The following is a 12,225-nucleotide window of genomic DNA, read 5'->3' on the forward strand; positions in this document are numbered from 1 at the left end:
GCTATTGCCTTTTCTAGCCACACTTGGATTTACCTTGAGGTAGCTAGCTTCCATTTTTCTATAGCAAACTTGTGGTTTAGAGGAGACTGACTGGACCTCTGCTCAAAGGCACAAATCAATAAGTCTAATCACATTATACATGCTGCAGTTACAGGTATAGAAAAGGAATGGAAAAATGTCAGCCAAATCAAAGGAACTTCCTTAGCAACGATTATCTCTTAAATAGTTCAGCCAAGATAAAGTTCAATGTGACCAATGGGCAAAGAAGGAAGAAGCGTGTAGTCTCTGTCCTGAGACTAAGGTTAGCACAAAGCAGGAGGGTACATTTTGAAGAATTATCAAGAAATGAAGTGAAAGTCATGCTGTCTTGAGGTTCCTCTTACAGATGAGCTTCTTGGAAACTCAAGTAATGAGTCCACAGCTTGAGTTGGGTTTTCTGGCACATGTGAAAAGAATTAAACCTCACCAGACCCCTTAGGTATCAGTAGGTAAATTTTATCCAACTTTCAGGTATAAAATACATATTTAAAGACCTTTGATACCCTGAAGCTTACTATAATCAAGTAGTCTTATATGGTCAAGGTAGAAGCAATGTCTGCAAGAAAACAAATGGCAGTAAGTAGGCTCAAGTTAATAGGGCTCAGTTAATGTCTATGGAATAAAAGTATAAATCAATTGATGTAGGGTTTGGGCTCCTGCCTCTCCTCTACCACAGGGCTTGGGCCTCTCAGGGAGGTGGGATTTTTGACTGTACTTATCCCACTCTGGCGCAAGGCAGATGTGGAGATATGGGAAGCCACAGGACAAAGATCTGGGGGTGGGGGAGCACAGTCTGAGGTCCTGGAGACAGCAGGAGATGGCTTGGGGGTCCCTTGGCCTGCAAGGAGGCCCAGGGTAGCCCTGGCCTAAGGGGAAAGGGGAAAAGTAGGGAAGCTCCTGCTGGGTTCTGCCAGGGGGCAGGGAGCAGTCCTTGGCTTGTTCATGGCTGGCTTGGCTTGGGCTTGGTGGTTGCTGTGGCTAGGGGCACAAAGAGGCCTTCTGCAGCAGATTAGGCAACCGGCTCTTTAGTTGAAGGCCTGTTCCACTGCTCCCCATGGCAGGTCCCAATGAAAAGAGACAGTCCATGGTTTTAAGACATTTATTGTCATGGTAGAAAGTGCATGAGTAAAAACTATACCTCAGTTCTCAGGGTGAGCTAGAGGTTAAATACCTTTTGTAGGAAGGAGTGTCTGTGAAGGAGAATTTGTCGGCTAAGCCTCCAGGCCATTAGGTATCTCATTTAAATGGAGATCTGCCTTGAAACTACATGACACAGGTCATATCTTCTACCTGTGGAGGGGCTTGGGATGTTGCCCTACATGACTGATGGCCACAAATCTACGTAGGGCTGCAGCTTCCTGTCCGGAGCCTAGTTTTTGGTCACTGGGGTTTCCAACCTTACTTCAAACAGGAACCAGGCTACCTTTCATGGAGATAGGGCAAAAGAAGACATTAAACCAAACAAACATCAGTTACTCCATGTAATTCTCTTATTTTGTTAAACTCATAGCATAGAAGAGTTAGAAATTTATGATTTGTGCTTAACTATTATTGGAGACCAGAAATTTAACAAGATGACTCATCAAAAAGTACAATCCAACAACAGTTTCAGAATAGGAGGATGAGAAGAGATAACCCTCAGGAGAAATGAGGGAACATGTTTTCAATGAGCGTCATGAAAATGGCAGCTTCACACACCGCCTTCACAGTTACTTAGGTAAACCGATAAGTAAGGTAAGGTTTGCTCACTAAATTCTTATTAGCATTCTGATGTCAGTAACTTTGGTACCTTGCAGTGGCTATTAAAAACAGTAACTAGAATGGACTGATGCTTTGCTAAGATGAGAACCAAAGAACAGTGTGAGATCTTAGATCTGTGGGACAACCAATGCTGATACATGGTAAAATTTCAACCTTTCTTTGCTATTGTTGAGAATTATAACGCACTGAGCACTTTCCACCCACCAGATCAAATCATTCTGTTAAAATAGTGAGTCAGTATTGTTAAGCAGCAGTAGAGATGGATGCTAAACATTGGGGAAAACCACTGTGATGATCTGTAAAATATGTGATGACAGAATCATACACTGTGAAAAATCAATGTCACTGTCACATCTGCTGAACTGTGGCATCTATCACACATCTATCAAAAAGACTTTAGAATTAAGTGGATCATTAAAGTACTACTCGAACCCTCCCCATTATGGGGGCTAGCTATGCAACTCACTATCAAATCACTTAGTAGATCAGATCCCTCATTTCATCTATTCATCTTCTATATGTAAATATATCCTCATAGTCATACTATTGGAATTTATTGCATGCCTTTCTTCAAGACTTAAAATGATAACAGTCACATTTATAGGGTATTTTTGAACAAGTAGCAAATAGAGTGAAATCTAAATTTAAAAAACAAAAAACAAAAAACAAAAACAAAAGCCTTGTTTGTTCACCCATTGCATAACTAGCTGACAACCATTTTATTATGAGGATGCGGCAGTCTACACATTGATAGCTTCATACATTAAGGGAACTTTTTTGAGTGGATACTTGAGCCAGACTCTGTACTAGATGCTGGGAATTCAAAGACAAAAGAGCATAGGATTGATATCTCTCTTTTCAAGTGTTTCCTCATAGAGTGTACCTTCCATAGGGTATCTGTGTAAGCCACATTTCCCTTATATTTTGTGCCAGAGATTCTCCAGCCTTTCAGTGTACAATCAGTTCTTCTTGGGTGTTAAGGTTTTTCTAGCCCATTTATTCCTTAAACTTAACTCAGTGGTTCTTCTGAATCAACCCAAATTCCTCATATCACTGTATAGAACATGCTAATGTTTTTCATGACTTGGTAAGTTCTCCTTTCTCTGTCTTCTCTCAATAGCTAATATCTAATGTCTTTGGGGATGAGAAGTAAAGAAACTACCCACAGATCATCAACAGTAGAAGCATTCATTTGGTTCACAAGCTAACCCTAACGGCAAATAATTGGCACATTTGTCATAGAAATGGCGTGGAAGGAAAAAGAGTCTAAAAACCTCTGCTCCCATTTAGCCATGAATTAAGAGTAGAAGACACTTTCAAAGGGCTTATGTTCTTATGAATATTTTAAATATCATGACCAGATGTGCTTGCTGTTCCTTGTTTAATTGAGCTGTGAGAATCCAGTCACTGGAGTGGGTTGCCAGATCTCATTATCTCCAGGGGTTTTCATGTACTCTCTCCTGGAGCCAAAAAGGATGTTCACTGTTTTCATGGTTTAAGCAATACATCAATTCAAACTAATAATATATGGTCAGATATCTATGTAAGTGTGGATACTATTAATTTTAAAGAATTTTATTGTCATAATATATCATGTAAAAACATTTTTATTTGGCAGCTCATAATCCAGACATGTGTGGGTGTCATAGCCATGTGTCTCCAACTCTGAATTTCTTGTCCTAAAAATAAAATAAGATAAAATAAATTGAACATGAAAATTTTACTGTTCCTTTTAAACAGGTTAGATGTCAAGGAAGTCTTTGGTACTCTCACAGCCTTTGCACACATCACTAGTCACATTTGCCAGTTCTTTGTCACCCTTGATTCCCATCTCCCAGATCAAAATGTGATCTCTTATAGAACAAGGAATGGGTTTCATTTATCCCACTATTTATTACTGATGTAAAGAGAGTATTTAGATAAAAAAGAAATGAAAGAAATGTGAGAGAAGAAAGACAGGAATGTAACAAGATTTTGTATAAAACTGTATTAATAAATAAGGTTGCTTATGGCTGAAAATTCTCCGTTATATATTGAGTTAATAAAATGGTCATTTGGTCAAAATATTAACATGTCAAAGAAGAGTGAACACACTGCAGTAGAAGACTCCTTCAAATGCAGAGTTGTAAGCTCTTAAAAATGAAGAGAGCTTGAAAGCTAATTCATTAGGAAGCCTTCAACTACTACAGAAGATAGTAATTCTGTAATTCAACTACTATAGAAGATAGTAATTCTGTAATTCCAGGAGTCAAATGGAGGAAAATCTTGAGTTTAAGACCAGCCTGAAATGATAGTGAAATATTTTATCAAAACTAATACACACACATACACATACACACATACACACAACCTTCACATTATCAGTTTGTATTATGATAATTTGACTCCAGCACTTAGACTTTCATTTCTTTGAAATGAGATCCCCAAAGAGATATTTGTATTACTGTTTTCACTTTAGCAATATTCACAACAACCAAGCAATGGGAATTATCTACATCTTTATAGTTTGATGGGTGGACATAAACAATGTACTTGTATATGAAAGAGACTGTTTCCCAGTACTAGCAGAAGTGTGAATGTTGCAGTATATTGCTACATGATGAACCCTGAGGGCATATGTGGAGTAAAATATACTAGTCACAGAAGAGCAAATATCACAAAACTTTCTATGAAACACACAAAATGGTCAAAGTCATAGAAGCAGAGAGCTTTGTAGTTTCTAGGATCTGAAAAGACAGGGTTTGAGAAGTTGCCAATCCATTGATATAAAAATCTCAATTATATAAAACTTTCTAAGTTCTGCTATATCATTTTTACTTACAGTTAGCAAAATTGTTTGCATACTTATACCAAGTTATTCTGTTAAAAGAAAAAAATGGTTTGTTTTGTTTTTAAAGAAAACAGAGCCAGAAAAGCTCAAAGGATTTTTCACATTATTATTATTATATTATTTGTTTTGGTAGAGGTAGGGGAGGCTGCTAAAGATTTAATCCAAGGACTAGCAACATGGTAATCTATCCCAACCCCAGCTCATATATGTCTGTCTACTTTCATTCAATATTTTGCCCCACTGATATACCCTTAGTTCTTATGAAATGTGACATCATAGACATTTTAAATAAATAATAAAAAATATAATCATAAGTGTTTTGATTTGACCAGAAAGCTGGTTGCATTTGTTGAGTGGGCAATTTCTCATCATTAGCAGGTAGAATACACCAGAAGTGACACTGTTACTGATGGTCAGTCTCTGATTGTTTCAAAGTTCTTGACTTCTTAGCTAAAGATTTGAAAATAACAGTTTGTGCTGCTAGTTTTATACAACTTGACACAAGGTTGGAGAGGAAGGAGCCTCTATTCAGAAAATTCTTCAATAAGATAAAGCTCTAAACAGACCTGTAGGGCATTTTCTATAATTAGAGACTAATGGGAGGTGGTCTAGCCCATTGCGAGTGCTTCCATCCCAAGACTGGTGGTCCTGGGTTTTATAAGAAAACAGGTTGAATAAGCCCTGAGAGAAAACCAATAATCAGCAACCCCCCATAGCTTGTCCATAAGCTTCTGCCTCCATGTTCTGCCCTGTTTGAGTTCCTGCCTTGACTTCCTTCAATGATAACCTGTGAGGTAGAAGTTTAAACCAAATAAACCCTTTCCTTTCCATGTTGTTGTTTTTATGGTGTTTCATCACAACAAAAGTAACCCAAACTAAGGCAGGAGTAAAATAGATTTGTAAAGATAGCATGGAAGAGAGCAAAGTGATGGTGCAGTTAGAGAATACACAGACTAGCAGGACCATGAGTAGAAATACTGAAGAGCTGTGACAATTGTTTGCAGATTCCCTGTACGAGGATCAAGACAAGGAAGAGTTTCTGATTAAGGGATGAAGAAGATGGAAAGATCTCCCATGCTTATGGATTGGCAGGATTAATATAGTAAAAATGGCCATCTTGCCAAAAGCAATCTACAGATTAAATGCAATCCCCATCAAAATTCCAATTCAATTCTTCACAGAAATAGAAAGAACAATTCTTAAATTCATCTGGAATAACAACAACACAGGATAGCAAAAAATATCCTCAACAATAAAAGAACTTCTGGGGGAAATCACCATACTTGACCTCAAACTGTACTACAGAGTAATAGTGATAAAAACTGCATGGTATTGGTACATTGACAGGCAGGTATATCAAAGTAATAGAATTGAAGACCTAGAAATGAGCCCACACACCTATGGTCACTTGATCTTTGACAAAAGAGCTAAAACCATCCAGTGGAAAAAAGACAGCATTTTCAACAAATGGTGTTGGTTCTAATGGCAGTCAGCATGTAGAAGAATGCAAATCAATCCATTCTTATCTCCTTGTAAAAAGCTCAAGTCCAAGTGGCTCAAAGACCTCCACATAAAACCAGATACACTGGATCTAATAAAAGAAAAAAAATGGGGAAGAGCTTGGATTATATGAGCACAGGGGAAAAGTTACTGAACAGAACATCAATGGCTTCTGCTCTAAGATCAAGAATTGACATATGGGACTTCATAAAATTAAAAAGCTTCTGAAAGACAAAGGACACTGTCAATAGGACAAAATGTCAACCAACAGATTGGGAAAAGTTCTTTACCAGTCCTACATCCAATAAAGGGCTAATATCCAATATATGCAAAGAACTCAAGAAGTTAGACTCCAGAGAACCAAACAACCCTACTAAAAAAATGGGGAACAGAGCTAAATGGAAATTTCTCAACTGAGGAAACTTGAAGGGCTGAGAAACACCTAAAGAAATGTTCAACATCCTTAGTCATCAGAGAAATGCAAATCAAAACAACCTTAAGATTCTACCTCACACCAGTCAGAATGGCTAAGATCAAAACCTCACAGATACTGGCAAGGATGTGAAGAAAGAGGAACACACCTCCATTGCTGGTGGGGTTACAAGCTGGTTACAACCACTCTGGAAATCAGTCTGGTGGACTGGACATAGTATTACCTGAAGATCCAGCTATACCACTCCTGGGAATATACCCAAAATATTCTCTAACATATAACAAGCACATGTGCTTCACTATGTTCACAGGAACCTTATTTATAACAGCCAGAAGGTGGAAAGAACCCACATGTCCTTCAACAGTGGAATGGATACAGAAAATGTGGTACATTTCCACAATGGAGTACTACTCAGCTATTAAAAACAATGACTTCATGAAAGTTGCATGCAAATGAATGGAAATAGAAAATATCATCCTGAGTGAGGAAGCCCAATCACAAAAGAACACACATGGTATGTACTCAGTGATAAGTGGATATTAGGAAAAGAAATCTCAGAATACCGACAATACAACTCACAGATGTCATGAATCCCAAAAAAAGGAAGACCAAAGTATGGAGACCAAAGTATGGATGCTTCAGTCCTACTTAAAAGGGCAAACATAATAGTCAAAGGAACAGGGAGTGAGGAACCTGGGATGGAGAGGGAGGAGGAAGGAAAAATGGGACAGGGTCATGTGAGCAAGGACACAGTGGAGAAGTACAGAGGGACAGAAAATTGAAGGGGGTATGCAGCAGTGGATAATGGAATGGGGTGTAGCCACTAGAAAGTCCCCGATGCCAAAAAAGCAAGAGGCTCTCTGGACCCAATGGGAATGGCATTAGCTGAAATATCCAACAAAGGGGAGAGAGAACCTGAAGAGACCATATCCAGTAGATAAGCTTAGCCCCTGGATGAGGGATGGTGCCTCCTACCCATTTCAAAAATATTAACATGGAATTTCTCCTGTCTCAAGGAAAAACAGGGACAAAGAGTGGAGCAGAAACTGAAGGACTGCCCCACCTAAGGATCCATCCCATGTGCAGACACCAAACCCAGACTCTATTGCTGAAGCAAAGAAGCACTTGCTGACAGGAACCTGGTATGTCTGTCCCCTGAGAGGCTTTGCCAGATCCTGACCAATACAGATGTGAAGGCTCATAGCCAACCATCAGACTTCACATGGGGACCCCAATGGAGGAGTTGGAAGAAAGACTGAAGAAGATGAAGGAGTTTGCAACCCATAGGAAGAACAACATCATCAACCAACCATACCCCCCAGAGCTGCCAGGGATTAAACCACCAATCAAAGAGTGCACTTTGAGGGAACCATGGCTCCAGCTGCATATGTAGCAGAGGATTGCTTTATCTAGCATCAATGGAAGGTGAGGCCCTTGTTCCTGTAGAGACTCCATGCCCCAGTGTAGGGGAATGCTACAACAGTAAGGTAGGAGTGGCCGGATGAGTCAGAGAGCTCCCTCCTTGAAGCAGGGGGAGGGGTATTGGATAGGGGGTTTGCAGAAGGGAAACTGGGAAGGAGGATAACATTTGAAATGTAAATAAGTAACCAATAAAAAACAGAGACTATTTTATATAAAACTTAGTAAAAGTGATAGTTCATTCATCATGAAGATATTACATAAACATCACAAAATTAGTGATTCCTGTATTCCTGGAGTAAATGTTGAGACAGTTGTGAATTTGCTAATTTGACAAAGGTCACACATGGTCTGATAAAGAAATTAAAAGTCAATCATCCAAGAACCAAATAAATTTGCTAATCCTTACAAAGTCTCCAAAATTGATGCATTTTCTTCTTTTTTTTATTATATAGAGGTTTAATGTGCAGTCTGGTAATCAGGAGCTATTTCAAACTTTTCCCTTGGCAATCCTAATTTTAAATGTATTTTAAAATTTCAAGCAGATCACAATATGGCAAAGTCTAGAAATGAAGGCATCAGAGATCTTTCCTTCTGGGAAAAACATTAATTCAGAGAATGAAAGTTCAAGACATTTAGCTTATTGAATTGGCAGAAAGCTAATGCTTTCAGGAGAAATTTTAAGATGTGGGTAATAATTACAGTTGCTGTAGCTTGGATTATACACACATCCTGTGATGAGGAGAGATTCTACAAAGACATTTCTACTTATGGTTCTCAGTTATTCAGGCTTTTGTTTCAGTTTTTCTTGCAAGTCATTTCTCATGTCTTTTGGGCATTTCTCAGAAGCCTTTCTTTTTCTTTTTCCTTTTCTTTTTCTACTGTCCTGAATTATTGAAAGTAAAATATTACTTTCATCAGAGCACTATGTTTTCAAAGACATAGTTGTAAAAAATTAGTTGTGAATAGACTAAGATATGCAAACATGATCTTTCACTAGTACCTTCTTCAGGAACCAGTGCTTGTAATTCATTTAGTTTGTTATTGTGATTTGAAAGGATTAAATAGTATGTTATCTCTCACATCAATAAAACATTTTGATTATTGTTATAAAAAAATAATACAGATATCAAACAGCTTGGTTGGTTCTAGACTCAGAGTTACTATACCAGTATACCAGAAACTTACTGAAAACTATTTCCTGAAATTTCCTTAAAAATTAATAAAATGTGATCTGGGAAATGACAGTTCAAACAACCAAAACTTCTCTTTTAGATCATGTCTAATGCAAATAAGGAATATGTTTATCATCACATACCTAAATAGATCAAGTGCATCCTGATGCAAGCTATAACTTCCCTGTGGAGCTTCCATGTTTCCATGTTCATTCTGATGACAGAGTCTTGCATTATACTCTGTTGCTTAACACATGAGTTGTTTGTTGCTCAAATAAACACACCAAAATGTAAATCATATAAAGCTTACATTTTAACATTGTATACAATAACAGTTAAATCCATATTACTTCTTTCCTTTGTTTACACCTCCAAATATGTCAGTATTTCATTAAAAAAAATTCTCAACTTGAACTTTACTCACACTGATGAAACCGGAAAAAAAGTTTTGTTATGTAATTTACCTTTTTCAGCTTTGAATACACTTGTTTTGTTTTAGACCTTTTCTGAGAATATCTGATTTTTCTAGTAACTCCTTACACATCTCAGAAAGAATTTTCCTGGGCTTTAAGTATGTTGGATATGTTATTATTCCAAGGTATTTTGTAGCGATAGTTTTAATGTTCTGAAGTTGTAAGGGTATAATCTAGGTTGGATAAACATTTTTTTTGCCTTGAGCTGTTCCCTTTCATTTAAGAATTTATAATTTCTGCTACATTTTTTTGTTTATTTTTTCTCTTAATACCTTATTTAACTGTGGGAAATATTAATTCCTCTGAAGTGCTAAAATACAATAAAATTTTGTATACATACATACACACACACACACACACACAAATAATCTTGTAGTATATACCTTGTGCAAGACAATGTATTTAGAAATATTTTATGCCCAGTTTCTACCTTTTCCCTCTGCCATACTTCCATGTAAAATCATGGTCCAAACTCATAGTTTCCTTATAACCATTAAGTCTCCTCTATCAAATACTTTCTTTGGCCAAAACATAATGCTTTGACTATATTAGCCTGTAGGTGAATTTAAGCTGCAGAATTCTCACCTAAAACTTTTCAGTGTAGCACTAACTTTAGGAGATAAGTCCCATTTCTTTCATGATCAGCTTTATTTGGAAGTAAGGAGAGAAATAAAGACCGTGTAAAAGTCATTTTAGGTAGTGAAAATAGCCAGCCATACCATATATGCTCTACTTGGTATCTAAATAGTCAAGCCTTTATATTCCTTATAAACAATGAGTTATAAGGCCCTATAGGGATCAGATGATTTAGGTAAAGTAGTTAAGGCTATCTTTTAAAGAGTAGACAGCCATTTCTTAGAGCCTTGTTAGAAGCCTGGATAACAAAATTCTGGTGGGTTACTTCATAAATAACATGAGATTAATTTCTCTAAATAGTGTGTTCTAATTAGTGTGGTCATTTAGATGAGAATAGCTCCCATATAGTTTATATAGATGACTTCTTTTTTTTTCCAGTTGGTGGAACTTTTAGGGAAGGGTTAGTAGGTGTGACATTTGTTGGAGGAGGTGTGTTACTGGAGATGGGCTTTGAGTTTTCAAAGGTCCACATCATTCACAGTTGGTTTTCTCTGTCTCATTGTTGTGTCTCAAACTATAAGCTCTCAGCTACTGCTTCACTATCATGTTTGCCTACCTGCTGTCATGGCCCTGAGATAATGATGATGGACTCAACTCTCTGAAATCAGGAGCTCCTTTAAGCATTTCCTTTTATAAATTGTCTTGGTCATGGTGTCTTATCACAGCTATTGGAAAGTAGATAAGATAGTAAGTTTTCTAAGCTAAAAGAAAAAAAACATGTATCAGAGATGCAGGTACAAATATAAAATATTATTTTGTTAATACAAAGTAAATCTAACTAAGACCTATCATGTGGTATTCCTACAGACACAGATGTAGAGGCTCACAGCCATCCATCGAACTGAGTGCAGGGTCCCCAGTGAAGGAATTAGAGAAAAGACCAATGGAGCTGAGGGGTTTGTAGCCCCTTAGGACGAACAACAACATGAACTAACTAGTACCCTCGGAGCTCCCAGGGTCTCAACCACCAACCAAGGACTGCACATAGAGGGGTCTGATTGTTCAAACAGCATGTGTATGGTAGAGGATTGCAAAATCGATCATCAATAGGAGGAGAGGACCTCGGCCCTGTGAAGGTTCTGTGCCCCAGTGTAGGGGAATGCCAGGGCCAGAAAGTGGGAGAGGGCGGGGTGGCAGGCATGGGGAGGGGGGAGGCAACAGGGGTTTGTTTTTGTTTGTTTTTTTGTTTTTTGGAGGGGAAACTGGGAATGGAGAAATTCACATATAAATAAAGAAATAAAAAAAAATCATGGAGAATTATACAAAGTGGGAGATTTTATTTATAGATTCTCAAAACACTTAAGAAAGTGTTTCCAATACTATTACTTAGAAACTATCCATTGTTTTGAAAGCTGGAGATTTCCCTTTGAGACTTTTGAGGTACATTTTACTCTGATTTTATCATATTGTCCAGGTCAATAGTTGTATTCCCAACCTAGGCAGAACCATTTGTACTACATCAGTTTTACAGAGTCATTGATATATGTATGTAGCAAAGCCTGCATGTATATAGCTATATAAAATGGACCATGTACTTTTGTGTTTTCACTCTTGTGTCAGTCTTTACCTAATCTAAATCCTTTACATAGTCTTCTGATACTTCTAAGGCATGATGTCCCAATTCAGCAATCACCTCAAAGTGCAGATGGATTATACTCATTCTGTGTATTTCTACTTATATAGTGTTTTTTTTAACTGTGACATTGTCTGTATCATTTTCATTTATTTATTGTTTCTTCCTTCCTTTCTTTTTCTTTTTCTCCTCTTCTCCTCCTCTTCCTTGTCCTCTTCCTCCTCTTCCTCCTCCTCTTCCTCCTCCTCTTCCTCCTCCTCTTCTTCCTCCTCCTCTTCCTCCTCCTCTTCCTCCTCCTCCTCTTTTTCTTTTTCTTTTTCTTTTTCTTCCTCTTCCTCTTCCTCTTCCTCTTCCTCTTCCTCTTCTTCTTCTTCTTCTTCTTCTTC

At 37.7% G+C, this 12,225-nt stretch overlaps 1 protein-coding gene across 1 annotated transcript in view; it reads left to right on the top strand.

The window, feature by feature from the left end:
• Positions 1-1,686: 1,686 nt before the first annotated feature.
• LOC116081561 (DNA-directed RNA polymerase III subunit RPC7-like) overlaps positions 1,687-12,225 on the top strand; it is a 15,503-nt gene continuing 4,964 nt past the window's right edge. Inside the window, exon 1 of the mRNA XM_031358117.1 lies at positions 1,687-1,773. Within this exon, the coding sequence (XP_031213977.1) occupies positions 1,687-1,773 (87 nt within the window). The remainder of the gene's footprint in view (positions 1,774-12,225) is intronic.

The sequence above is a fragment of the Mastomys coucha genome, unplaced genomic scaffold, assembly GCF_008632895.1.
Source record: "Mastomys coucha isolate ucsf_1 unplaced genomic scaffold, UCSF_Mcou_1 pScaffold7, whole genome shotgun sequence".
Classification (NCBI taxonomy): domain Eukaryota; kingdom Metazoa; phylum Chordata; class Mammalia; order Rodentia; family Muridae; genus Mastomys; species Mastomys coucha.